General features: G+C 42.6%; 1 protein-coding gene across 14 annotated transcripts in view; it reads right to left on the bottom strand.

Moving 5' to 3' along the window:
* Positions 1 to 872: 872 nt before the first annotated feature.
* The window catches only part of kcnt1b (potassium sodium-activated channel subfamily T member 1b), a 50,173-nt gene continuing 36,754 nt past the window's right edge, over positions 873 to 14,291 (bottom strand). For 5 of the 14 annotated variants that reach the window (XM_086170018.1, XM_086170019.1, XM_086170014.1 and 2 more), the window contains 9 exons: positions 14,038 to 14,139; positions 13,224 to 13,307; positions 13,012 to 13,140; positions 11,598 to 11,618; positions 10,477 to 10,777; positions 8,799 to 8,861; positions 8,497 to 8,547; positions 5,990 to 6,074; positions 873 to 5,445 (listed from right to left, as the gene is read on the bottom strand). In XM_086170018.1, the coding sequence (XP_086026144.1) occupies positions 5,325 to 5,445; positions 5,990 to 6,074; positions 8,497 to 8,547; positions 8,799 to 8,861; positions 10,477 to 10,777; positions 11,598 to 11,618; positions 13,012 to 13,140; positions 13,224 to 13,307; positions 14,038 to 14,139 (957 nt within the window). In that variant the 3' untranslated portion in view covers positions 873 to 5,324. Of the gene's footprint in view, positions 5,446 to 5,989; positions 6,075 to 6,626; positions 6,639 to 8,496; positions 8,548 to 8,798; positions 8,862 to 10,476; positions 10,778 to 11,597; positions 11,619 to 13,011; positions 13,141 to 13,223; positions 13,308 to 14,037; positions 14,140 to 14,291 lie in introns of all 14 variants that reach the window. The other 9 variants (XM_086170022.1, XM_086170015.1, XM_086170026.1 and 6 more) reach the window with 6 other exon arrangements.

The raw sequence follows: 14,291 nt of genomic DNA on the forward strand, positions 1-14,291 counted from the left end.
CTCCGGTGGCCAGATGATGAGTCTCAGCTGTCGGGTGTAAGACCGGAGAAAGCTGGAGGCAGGTGCACGTTAACAAGCGACGTCTACTGGTAGGGGATTCTCTTCCTTCCTCCCGAGACAGGAATATACACATTTTACTCCGTGTACCTGTGAATGTGTCAAGTTTACCCCTCAGACCCACGGTGGAAGAGCCGAACAGCTCGCCTGCCGGCAATCAACGGCTATAATTCCTTGCTGCAGTCTCTGTTGTCAAACACGGGTTGCCCAGCAACCGGCGGACACGGCGGGGTGTCACTGCAGCATTCCTCTGATTTAGCGGGAGGGCTGGAAAAACACTGCGGCTCTCAGCCAGAGATTGATACGGTTTGCCTTCCGCTATCAGCCCCATCGGTTCCACAGATGACTTGATTTTGATAAACATTCCCCAGTGGACTGATACTGATCGGCCCGTTTGATCGTTGTTTACCGGTGAAGTATTTTTGCCATAAATGGCTCATCAATTTCACTCATCATTAATGCTTAGATTAGATTGAAAGCTTAGGAGAATTTAAAAATAAAAATCCGAGCAAAGATTAAATAAATTTGGATAATCGATCAGCTAAGAGTTACAAATATGGGTGAAAATAATTCACCAGGTCGCGCAGAACTTGCTTATTATGCAGGAAAAGCAGAAACTGGTGTTTTTATAACTCTGCTTCTCTGAAATCGGGTGTTGGTCTTCATTGTCGGTTGTTTTCTGATGTCTCGTCACGCTTTTCTTCTAAATTGTTATTATCCAATTCATTTAAGTAAAACACTTCATAAACATAGAACTTGAAACTCACGTCGTCCTCGACGGCTCGCAGACGAAAAGTAAAGACACTCCCTCGGTCTCTCCGTCTGGCTGCATGCAGCGTTTATTTCCTCATATTTGAATGTGTCATAAGTGTACTCGCTTCTCATAAGAAATCGTACAAAATGGACCAACCCCCTTTTTTTTTAAAGACAAAAACAGAAATGTGACAGTAAACATGACACGCAGGCTTTGAATACCCAGACAACATGCACGAATTACTGGATAATGGCTCCGGCTCGCAAGCGGCTGACTTTGGTTAACGGGGTTCTCTAGTCATGGGACGTCACACCGAATGTCCTGCTAAGTGGACAGATTGTTATTCTTGGCAAGCCTTAATATCAAAACATGCTTTTAGTGAACACACACGGCCCCTGGTGGTGTTTCCATGACGCGGTCAGGGGTGTGAGTGTGTGTGTGTGTGTGTGTGTGTGTGTGTGTGTGTGTGGGAGGACATGTGAGACAAGAGGTCCGGCGGACGCAGGAAGACAAATGTATCCCGTCCGTTCCCTCCTCCCGCCCTGTAAGCCGAGCTCAGGGAGGCCTCCGGCTTTTCCCCTTCAGGGGTCGCCACGGCGATCAACCTCCTCTGTCTAACCCTATTCTCTGTGTCCTCTTCCCTCACATCAGCTAACTTAATATCCGTTGAGGAGATGACAAACGCAAACAAACAAACAAACGGAAACCACAGCGAAGAAAACACACTCTGGATGCCAAACAACCTCGGGCGATGGAACGGGCGCAGTTTGAGCGTCGAGGTCGAGGGGTTCACGAGCACAAAACACAACAAAACAAAACAAAACAAAAAAAAACACAAATGTGATGAAGCCGTTTCCTTTTTCCCCCTCAGGAAAGTATGAAATTGTTTGATTTTTAATTCTGATACCTGTATAAATAAGTGTTTACACATATTTAAAAATCAGAGAAAAAAGTTTCATCATAATTTTTGTGACTTCAATTTCTTTTATAAACGGTTAATCATTAAATTTTACTTTTAACTGCTTAATTCCAAGGCATTTTTGGGGTATTTTCAGCCTTTTTGCTGCTAATTTCCAGCTACTGTTCCAGCGTGACATATCCTTTTTCTTTTTTCAGTGACAATAATGACAGACAAACTAACTTTGTATGTTATGTTACAGTATTTCTGTTCGATTTAATGATTTCAAATGATATGCGAGACGTGCACATGCGTTCTAGCCAAGGCCACCGGGGGTTTCAGGTGAACCCGGCACAAACTGCGCCCACCACCGCAAAACACCCGCGAGGTAAACGAAACATGCGAAAATTGCAAACTTTTCTGCTTGGCGGAAACGGATGAATACGGACTATGGGGTTAAAGGGTCACGCTGTTCTGCTGTAGTCATCTGCAGAGCGTAGTGCAAAAAATACTCCCAAGTCTGATTTCACCCCCTTTTTGTATCACAAAGACCAAAACGAAAACAAACAAACAAACAAAAAAAAACACGTGGCAAATACTGCATATAAAGTTACTATTTACAGTGGATAAACAGATCACGGCGGTGACACAATGATCTCGGCGTTAAATGCCACACACACTTTAGTACATGTTTGAGAGGAGAACACTTACTTTTCTTTTTTTTTCCTGTTCAAAATGACATATTTCAATTGGACTGCGCTGTTGCTGCCTGTGCCAAACACCTCCGGTACCACGTGCCACCTAAAACTGCCTAAGAAACCTGGAAAGTAAGGTATAAATATCAATACTTGCTCATGTTCAGGACAGCCGTAAAGGAGATTTAATAATATGCCATATATTCTTTGATTAACCTTCTTCCTGAGAGTGGTGAGGATGTGGCGGCTGGGTGAAAAAAAATAAAAATAAAATAAAAACCGCTGGACCCCAGAGACCAAAGAACGGAAGGAAACCTGATTTGAAAGTGAAAAATAAATGAACCTACAGGTTCCTTAAAGGCTTACTTTTTAACTTATTGTGTCTCCTGCCAAAAGAAACTCTAAAAAACCAACAAATCTAAGAATGTTAGAGCCATGTTGAAGTCATTAAATCAAGAATTTCTTCAGCAAAATGAGGAACAATTTAACTTTAAAATGTAATGTGTAAATATTCATAAATAAGAGACATTTTCCAACTAAGCCTCAGATTATTTTTCTGGCGAATTTCAAGTTGGTTTTTTTTTTGATAATAACTTCTGTTCATAAGTGTTGTGGTTTCTCTCTTTCCTTACAAAAATATTGTCTTTCATTATTTTGGGAGGGTTTGGGGTAAAGTGTGTAATTTACTGAGATTCAACTTCAGATCAAACTGGTTTGTAAGCATATAGGTATCGTAATTCAAATTAAAATGCATAAGCATAATACTTCTTGTTTTCAGATTCTGCCAGCATATTTTGACTCCTAACTAAAATAAGTAATAAGTGATCCAATGTGCATTTTCATTTTCTTCTTCCAGACTGCTCGTTCTGTGACTTAATCCAAATTAAAAAAGCTAAGTTACACTGAACATTAAATTTTCAAAACATACCCTGGGAAATCTTTGTCGATTAAAAGTGTCATATTTGAAAATTAAAATGCATTAGCAGAAATGCTTTTTTATTTTCAGAATGTGGCAGCACATTTTTGACTCCTATCTAAAATGAATAATGAGTAATCCATACTTAATTCTAATTTTCTTCTTTAAGTTCTTCACATTTTATGACACAATTAAAAAAACGGAAACACTCCTTTTCTCATTTTCACGTCCCGCTGAGGTTGTTGCATTCTAGTGGCTAAATAAGTTGTGGAGTTGTTGTCGGTCATTGACTGCAAATCCAAATTGAATTTTAGAGCTTTTTTGCGTGTTGGCTCATGAAACTGAAACATGAAACTGTTCTTTCTGTTTTCAGTGTGGATTACTTATCGATCATTTTAGAAAAGCGTCAAAATTTGCTGCCACATTCTGAAAATGAAAAAGCATATCTGCTAATGCATTTTAATGTTTAAATGTGACATTTCTCATTGAAAATTGATCATTTGCCAGGGTATGTTTTGAAAACTGACTGTTAAACGTAATTTTGCTTTGTAATTAGGATTAAGTCACAGAATGAGCAGTCTGGAAGAAGAAAATGAAAATGCAGATTGGGTTACTTATTACTTATTTTAGTTAAGAGTCAAAATATGCTGCCACAATGCAATGCCAAAATGAAAAAGCATTCTGTTTATGATACCTATATGCCTCCATACCCTGGGCCAGATGGCATCATGCTAAACTAACTAACAGCTTCTTATTTTAACAATATGAGAATATTACAGACATTGACCTTCAATAAAAGTCAACTTGGCAAGCTGTTGGTGGTTTTCCCATTTCAGGATTAATTGACCAAATCTTTGATAATAGTGGAAGAATCTGGGATTATAGCGGTTATTTATCAGAATACTGACGGTGTTTTTGTTCCGAGTGTCCAGTACTCTTGGACTGGCTCTTGAGGAAAAATCACTTCACACTGTTATTACAAAATATGTGGAAAAATGGCACACCGTGTACGTATTACAAAAAATACCCAACACATTTGTAAATAAATAAATAAGCAAATGGCACAATCATTAGCACTCATTGTTCTGGCACGATTCCCACCACAAGGTACGATTGCAGGAAAAACACTAACAGTGGGTTTCTTTAACATTTGTCATAAATTACAAAGAGGTAACCAGACAAGTATTTTTGATGATTAACAAGGGTCTGCCTGCGACCTGCACCTTCTGGCTGCATCCACTTCAGCCATCTGTATGATCAATTTGTTGGTAAAAAGCAAATTAAAAAAAAAGTGCTTCAAAATCAAGAGAAAATCCCATATGATTAAAACTAGAAAAATACAAACACTGTAATAAATTAACAGAAAGTGCACAAGTACTAACATCCCACAGAAAAACTTGAATAATAATAACAATAGAAAAATAAAAACATCACTGCGTCGTTGGGAAAAAAAAAAAAGACGAGCTCAGATGAGGTGGCATGGGATGAAGCTGCCCTGGGGTGACGAAAAGAAAAAAAAAAAAAAAAAGCAATCTCTGCATGAGTGTAAGGGCAACTTCACCCCCCCGATCTAAATATCCTATCCTGCACACATAAACCGTCCAGAAACGACAGCGAATCTCTCCGTCCTCCGGCGGGGGAAGCAGGAAGTGGTTTTCCAGTGCCTGTTTCTCAGTTTCAGGATTTTTTTTCTCTCCCCAGAAGGGCGACGCGTGTTGGTACAGTAGAGGTGTTGTGGGGTCTGGGGGAGGATGGGGTCGATGATGAGGCACTCGTCATGCATCCTCCTGTAGCAGCTCAGGACGGTCTCAGGACCTCCCTCTACAATCCGAGACACATAATGCACATTCACTTCAGCTTTGCTGAGCCAGAGACACCCGCGTGAGACAAACTCCCGTCGGCCCCGGACGGGGGGGCTCGGAGATTTTAAGGGTCACGGCGACGACAACTGTGATGGCGGCGGCGGTGGCGTTGGCGGGGGTGGGGCGGAGGGGAGGGAGGGTCTCATAGGTGGGTCTCGTCTCTGGTCTCTGTGCCAAAGTCCTGCTGGTTCCTGGCGCCCCGACTCTGTCCCACCTGAGAGTCCTCGGGCATGTGAGCCAGCGGGTCCGACCGGATGATGTACCTGATGATGATGAGACAAAGTTCAGGCGATGGGTTACGGGGTTACATTTACAGAATTTAGATTGGGTCGTAAGACCGCCGGGGAGGGGATCTGCTGACGGCCGGACCATGTCGAAAAAGATGCGTGCATATAAAACTGCTGACTCCCATTTGTTTTTCCATTTCCAAGCTGGGTTTCCAATCTCCCACTCAAGACTTTTCCACCCGACAGCCGAATTATCGTTGACACGCGGTGATTTGGAGTTTGAACCACCCATCCGACTGCGCCGGAGGAAGGACGGAGACACTTTGTATCCCGGTCACGGGAAGTCAGCGAGTTCAGCGCTTCATTTGAGACCGAACTCGGGAAATGAAACGCCCGCCTCGCTAACATCAATCAGAAATTATGCCCAGCCGTGCAGCTTCCTACACACTTCTGCCAAACAAAATGGCGATTTAGTCAAATGAGAAAACACCCCGGCGGAATCTAAATCATCCGAATGTGCAAAAGATTATTGCATCATCAAAGGAGAAAGGAAAAATAAAAAAAATCTCCCGGCCCTTACACAATGTCGTTGAGCTCCAGCATGGTGTCTGGAGGGGGGTTGATGAGGACGTAGGACAGGGTGTTCTGATGGTCGTTCATCTCGTCTACGAAAGAGAGATCGGAGAAACGTTCAGACCTTCACCGTCTCCTCCTCCGTCACAAGCAGCGTCGGGCGGGAATCGGCTCTCTGACCACTCGGATACGGGACTCTCGGCGATGACAAGCTCTCCGTCAGTGTCGGGCCCAGACTAACACCCGCTTCAACATTCCAATTCACTGAGCCTTTGGCCAGCCTTTATTTGATTTTTTTTCAGAATTTAAATGCAGTAACAGGCAATTTAATTTCCTGTCTCTTCTCTAAGTGTCACAGGTTGCTGTTACAGAGTCGCAGCGTCACGTAAACATGTCGGCAATGTGCTCCCCCACCTTGACATTTCAAATGATCTCCTCCACCATTGTCTGTCTGATCGGGGGATAATTTTAAATAATACCCAATTCCCCGTTAAACGACAACACTGCTTGATTTTGTGTACGACGACTAACTGTTTGGTGATTATCTTTTCTTGGGATAATTCGGTCATTTCTCGTGTGTGTCTGTGTGTGTGTGTGTGCACAGAGAAATATTAAGGAGGGCATGTGTCACCATGACGACCCACCTGCTTTTGGCCCTTTAATAAGACAGGCGGGGTGGGAGAGAGAGAAGGGCTAACCGTTACTGACAGGGCACTGTGGGGGGCGAAGGGGGGAGCAGAGGGGAGGAGAGGGCAGGAGAGGGGAGGCCCATGCACCCCATGCGCGGCTTCACACCGAAGTCAGCATGCAGACAGCGTCCGTGGCTGCGCCTCATCCCGACGTCAACATGACCCTCAGTTGTCCAGCGCATTCCACAATATACCGACAGGCCGTGAGGCAGCAGGTTGCCATGCCAACGGACGACACTCAGCCCCCCTCCCCACGACCGGCCCAGAGGGACAAGTGACACAGCGACAGAAAAAACAGGACATGCTCCAGCCTCCGTCGGACCAGACCAAACCAAACCGAGCGAAGCAGAACGCATTGGGAGTGTGAGAGTGGAAGAGACCCGCCTGCTGCCGGATCCCCCTCTGCAAGACAAATGTACAGCGTTAAAAGTTCCCCGGACAGGAACGGGTTCACGTGGCGCTCGGGTCGGCCGCTTTCCTTCTGAAAAATCCCGCTCCCGATTGGTGCGGACAACGCGGTGCAGTCACAAAAAGATGTGTCCCGACAATCATATTTGCGTCTTGGCTTTGCAAAAAAATGAAGAGGTTTCCGTACTCGTTTAAATTTTCGTCGGCCAGATTTTCCTATCGTTGTGATCTCAGAGGACGTTCTATCTCGCTTTCAGGTTTATGTTTCTGAAGCCTTCGCTGTTTTTCTCCTGATTTGCAGGAATCAGCATCGAGATGCATGGTGTGATGTGACTTTCGCTGTTTGCATTTCAGCTTTTGACTGCAACATCCGATATGACGGGTTTGTGGTTCAAACAGCAAACATAAAAAAATGGATCTCACGAATAACTCTAGCTTTCGAGCGGTTGGGTTGAAATTCTCAGCAGTGTCTAAAGAAATATAGATTCGAATAGTCTTTGCTGTCAGCTGTACTTTTCCGTTAAATTAGCATATGCTAAAGTTGCGGACGTTTATATCTCAACTACATCTTTCACTCACTGCCTGGTAGAATGCTGTTTTGTATTTATTTGTATTTTGTCTTTACTCAGCTACCCGTGTCTCTTCTATGTTACACTTTGTTATACTATCTGGCAATAAGCAAATCAAGGATTGCATGGAAACCATACAGTGCATATGACAATATACACTTTGAGTTTGTGCTTTTTGTGGAGTAACAAAATAAATTAAAAAAAAAACAAAAACACAATTAGTGTTCCACTTATGTAAGAACTCTAGCCAGCAGTAATGTAGCCTAATACTATAATTTTTCTTTTTACTCAAACTAACCATAGAAATGTGAAAATGTGAATGCAACACGGTAATAATTGTGCTAATTTGATCAGTAATGAATGGTAATAAGTTGGAGGGAGGGATGTCGCCACGATGTAAGAGCAATAATGCACTCACAACCCGACTTATGAAAATAGAAGCGAAGGACTGCGGTGCAAAGGCAAGTGGAGTCCCCGGGGTCTGTCAGAGCATCTCTGCTAAATCTTCATAAAAGCTGAGGTTTTAGAGATCTATTTCCCAACATCTAACCTTCCATCCACAGACATAATGCGTTCCGCTCCACTCTTGAAGCCATACTCTGATGCCCTGCAGTTATTCTAGCCGCCCGGGACGTCACCTCACGGAAACACGATGCAGAGAAAACCAGATAGAGAGAGTGATAGTAGAGTGAGATGATGGGAGATTGGCTGCTGATCTACCACTCATTCGGAAACACACACACACACACACATGTGCGCCCGCACACCCGCACACACACACACACGCACGCACGCACGCACGCACGCACGTACACACACTCATGCAGTACTTTGTACAACCAGCTAACCTGACAGCCTGGTCCCCTCTGAATACGGGTGCTCTGAAATGTCCTGCAACTCTAAGCAACGGTATTCACTGTTAACGTCAATGACCTCATTAGTTTATTTACACGAAAAAGGTGAGTATGGGGTAAAAACAAACAAAAGCATAGAGTGGGGGGGAAGAGGGGAGGGGGACAATCTGAAAATGTTCCACATCTGGAGATAAATTCTTGTTGATGCCAGTGAAAGGACAAACCCCCTCCCCAACCCAGGATGGATGTGACCACTCACATGTTCGTAAAGGAGTTACAAACAGCGCACGATTTACCTTGCAAATATCCTAGATTTACTCGATTCATGACATCGCTCGCAGTGAGATTAGAAACATCCTCTACAAAGCCAAGGGGGAGGAGGGGGGGGTAAAAGAAACAGAAACAGAGAAAGAGAGAGAGAGAGAGAGGTGGAGAGGGACAGAGGAGAAAGAAAACAAATCAGGCAGGCAGCGAATGCATTGGCAGTTTCAAAAACGACTCTTTGAAAAGGTTAGAGCAATGCAGTGAAAGTAAAAAAAAAAAAAAAAGCCATGCATCAGTGAATGCACAGAATCACTTCCAAATGATTGATCTGTCATATGTTATGTTGATCCTCACTGACACTCATGGTTAAGAAGGTCTCGAGGGTTTGCGCTCGTTCCTGAAAGCAATTCAATTGACACGTTACACAATGTTCGGCGGGTTCAACACATCTGGAGGATGATTCTGCTCAAGTTTGTAAGCGTGAAGCTGGGGAGGAGAGACCAACTGAAAGGAACAGAAAGAACAGTAGTGAGCAACGGAGAATGCAGGCAATTACAACAGTGGAATTGAGACGAGGTCCTGTGCTCCTGCATCCTGATGCGGGGATGATGTTTTGGCGTTGATGTGTCACCGCAGGGTTTATGCGGGTTTCCAGCAAATTGAATTCTAGCCCTTTATTCAACCGCAATCAACGAAATTTTTCGGCTGATTTACATTTCCGTCGGCACGGACGAGAATACAAGAAATATTCGCAAACCAAATTAACCTCTGGAACTTGCTGTCAGTTAGGTAGGCGTTTATCTTTTCTTGATATCATGTTTTTGATCCCTTTTTGATCCCTGCAAACCCTGTGGTGTTATGATCACGACCATGTGATGGTGCATTTGTTTTTGGCCATGTGGTGGAGGGTTTTAATGGGAATTTATTTGACTCAAAAAAAAAAGTGGAGTGGAGGTATCATAAGGATGGTGGTGTCGATCTGGATGTTGGAAAAAAAAAAAAGTGATGGAGGTGAGACAAAAATGACTGCGACAAAAAATGACAGCGACGCAGTTTTAAACACATTTCTCAAAGATTGAATTTGAATTTGTGGAGGAAAGCAAAACCTCCTTGATTGAGATTAATGCAGACTTTGGTACATCTGTTTCTGTCATTAAATGAACAGTGACTGTTATTTACAAAGGAGCTGGTGAAACGGTCTCTTCAACCTCATCTGAGGACCTGCATGCACTTATTCATAATTTTCTCAAATACCACGTTGTCCTTGTCATGTTGATTACAAAAAAATCCTTCAATCTTAGAGTCTTATGATTGTCAAAAAGACAGAAAATTCTACATTTAAAATGATGTTGGATTCCATGTTATCACCACAGTCAACAAGGTGAAGGATTTGGCCTGATGGAAAGAATGACAGCTTGTCAATCTTAGGCTTTTAAGTCAACCAATAGCATGTTTTCTGCTTTCAGAGCTGCTGTATTCTTCAAGAAATGTTTTTAGAACTGACACTCCAATCTGGAAAAACAGTGTAATTAATTAAAACATTTTAAATGCATGATGAAAGTCACATCTTAATCATTATCGAATTAAAGCACGTACACATGGATTTAATCGGGCGATACCTGTAGTCCTGTAAACCAATACTTAATGAGGGCTGAGTTGCCGGACTGCATTTCAAAAGTATCGACACAGCTACGATGCTCCTCTACTCACCGTATCCCACGGTGGGCAGGCCCAAGTGTTTCATGCGGTTCTTGACCAGCTCGGAAAGCTCCTGACGCTCCGAGCGGCGGTACAAGTTCAACCGCTGTTGCGAGATGCGCTCGGCTCGGCTGGACGGCTTCGTGTTCTTCCTGCTCAGACGGCGCGCCCACTGCATGCTCTTCTTCCTCAGCAGCGGGTGCTCCGACTGCTCGCTCGTGGTGGAGTTTCTGTGGGACACCTTTTCCTTCCAGGAGCCCACACGCTGCTCGCGTTGCTCCTCGCCCTGCTCCACGTTGATGGACACCTGAGACTGGAGAAGGACGGAAACGCTCGGATCACGACTGGTGTGTTTTGCTGGGACATCAACTATTTCCTAACTAAGTATCACAAGTTTCTTTTTTTTTTAGCTGCTCTCACAGCCAATCATCTGCCTCCATCTAGCCCTCTCTTCTGTATTTACTTCTCTCACACCAACTGGCCTCATGTACTCTTTCCCTCTGTCCATAAATGTCCTCTCTGGTCTTTGTCTAGACCTCCTGCCTGGCTGGAGCATCATTTTATCCAAATAATCACTATCTCTCCTCTGTACTGACCACAATTAAAAAAATAAATAAAAATACAGAGATGAAAAAATAAAAATGGTAAGGAATCTCTAGCCAACTTTGTGTCATCACCTTCAAAAATAATTTCTCAAGTCATTTTTTGGCAGAAAATGTTTTTTGCCAAAATCAACTCATTCACCATACGCCTCAGTGTTTTCGGAAAACTGGAAAAAAATAACGAGGTGATTGTTTTTAGAACCGACAACCCCTTTGTTTTTGTTATATGAATGGACTGTTGCAATCACCACTTGATATCCATTTGTATGGTTGAATAATTTGAAATGTTTTAACAAGTTAAAGTAAAAAAAAAAAAGGACATTGCCAATTGCTGTCAGGTCAAGAGATAATATTACAAAGAATAAATATGAAACTATTATCACGTGCTTGCACTGTAACAAAGTGATTTATTCATGTACTAATGTTTGCTAAGAAAAGTAACAAAAAAAAAAACGTGTCTTTTTATTTATTTTTTTAATCATTACATGTATTGTGCGTTGCGCCGTGTTTTGATGCACAAGTGGATCTTACCTGAACATAACCGTCCTTGGACTGTTTCATGCGAGGGATGGACGGACCAACAGACAGACATCAAAATAAAAGGCGTTGCCATGACGGATGGGGGAAGCAAAAAAAAATTATTTAAAGCCCAGAAAGCGACACCTGAAATAGTAAATATGTTGTCATTTACTATTGAGCATTCATGATCAAATGGTGGGAAAAGAACTTGCCAGCCACATTGTAACCTGCCAAGCATTTGAAGAAATATTCATTTCTCATTAAACATTTAAAACTCTGACATCCATCTGAAAATGTTAATTTCCTTCACCTGTTTGGCATAAATTTTGCCGACGTCTAAATGATCACACCAGCATTAGCCAGTGATGCAACCTGAGAGCAACTGAAAGAAAAGATGAGGAGGGGAAAAAAAGACAGCATAGGAGGAGTAAACAGGAGAGAGAGATGAATAAATGAATAAAAATGATGTGCAAAGAAGGTTGGCCTGAAAAAAAAAAAAGGTTTCAACGGGATGGGGAGACGACAGATAGATGGAGATGGATGTTTGGCGAGAAATCAGAATGGAGGAGGAACGTGCCTTTGGACGGCAGCCTTGCCAATTAGCATTAGTCAGGCTATTTTTCAATAAAATTAGGCATTGGCGTGGAACTTTACCCACAATAAATAATACTACGGTTAACGCAGCATAGTTTCTTTCTTTGCTTTGACTTTTCCTGTCACTTAGACTCAAGCTGCATGGGCCTTGGAAGGTATAAGCTGGAGTGGAATTGCCTGAAAATGAGCTAAAGGTTCCTGCAGAGAAGAAAGAGATAACTTGGAAATTATTCTAAAATGACTAATTCCATTAAGGGAAACGAGTGATGAAATGAATAGGACATTACTCTAAAATGAACTGAACGGTAATGTAAGAAGATGCATGTCCTGAATGGTAAACAGCACAGAAAAGAAGAAGTCGAGAAAATTGAGAAAAGGAGGTACTTGTATAGCAGCCTGAAAATATCAAAAATGAAAAAAAAATTGAATTCAAAAAACAAATGTATATATATATATATATATATATATATATGTATATATATATATGATTTCTTTCTGAATATCTGCATTTCAATTTTTAACTTAACTTTAACGGGAAATTTATTTTTACCTGACAGTTCCACCATTTGAAAAAGTGCAACTTGCCAGATGATTCTGTGAAACGAACCATCTGCCATGCTGGCGAAGCAAGAGTGATTAAGAGTGAAAAGGAAAAATTAGGGAATCACAAGTAAAGGTTTAAAAAAAAAAAAAAAGCAGTGATGGGGGGTTGAAACTGAGAGCACAGGATGACGGCGTGGCCCCATCTGTTCCCACACTGAAGCCAAACCAGGAGCCAAAGCTGCGGCCGACGCCAGGCACCGAATCAGACGACCCATCAGGGCCAACTTGCCTCCGAGGATGAGAACATGTGTGACTCGGTGCGGTAGATCCCTATGGGGATCTCGGCGCTGGAGGAGCAAAGTTTCTGGAAGAGTCTGCCGTAAGTCCTAATCCACAGGTCCTCCTCTGTGATTTTCATCTGAGAGAGAGCAAGAAGGAATGAATCAGGCTGATCCTGAAACCTGACGGGGCGAGACAAGGGTGAAAACGTCGGGCACTTACCACGCACAGGTAGCCCGAGCCAGGGGTCGTATCCAGACCGAGCAGCAGCCTCGCGATCGCGATCATGTAGTCCTTCACAAATGACTTGGAAAAAACAGAAAACTCAGGATTACTGAACAGAATGGCAGCATTTGGAGATTGATATGTAGCTGAATAAATGCTACTGAATTAGCTAAAATCCTCAAACTAAATTCTTTGGATCATTTGTTTAAAAACAATCAAATTATTTCTCTGCAGTGCAGTTTTATCAGAAAGTTGTTGATAAAACCTCAGCACTTGTTTCCAGAGTTCATCGCCACTGCTTTGCAGGGCCTCCTGCAGATTCAAGCCCCCATCAGGCTTGAATCTGGCCCTGGTGTTGTGCTGAGAGCGGCTCTGTCTTTATCCAATGTAAAGAACTAACTAGTCTCTTTTTGAGAAAAATCAAGTACTTTGCTTTTACCAAATTGCTATCTGAATGTACAACATACAATTGAAGATTCTGAGCCTCAAAAAGTGTGGTTTAATTTTTAATCTCCAAAAGGTCCAAAGCCTCTGGGTTTGCATATCAAACTGTCTAGCATGAGTTAAAAAAAACAAACAATATTTCAACAGGATCACTGAATAACATTTACTCTGTATTATAATCAGTAGTGTGATGGTTTGTTCCCAGGTAATAGCTCGTGTTACACCTGAAGGTATGCGTAGGTTCTTTTTGCATGCGTGGGGGGGAGGGGTTGAAATCAAATGCAGTCACTGCTACTAAATCGGACACACCGGTCTGGAGCTTATATTTATCTTGACATCTTCCAAAAGGCAGAGTTTTTCATCCCACCTGGTAAAGCAGCGTATCCAGCATGCTGATACTGAACACCCTGCCTGCAGCGAACGGTAAGCGGAACATGAATGCCAAGTTGGAGCCCTTATCTCGCTCTATCTGAGGAGAAGAACAAGATAAAAAAGAAAAAAAAGGGGGTTCTTTTTTGCCCCTCTGGTGTACGCATAAATCTTACTTTCAATGTCCTGGATAGAAAAGTGTTAAAAGGAGGGACTGAGAGAAAAAAGAGGTTTTAAAGCAATGAGGTTAAA

The sequence above is a fragment of the Fistularia commersonii genome, chromosome 22 (genome assembly GCF_037954325.1).
Source record: "Fistularia commersonii isolate RoL2024-O1a breed Wild chromosome 22, RoL_Fcom_v1.0, whole genome shotgun sequence".
Lineage (NCBI taxonomy): Eukaryota > Metazoa > Chordata > Actinopteri > Syngnathiformes > Fistulariidae > Fistularia > Fistularia commersonii.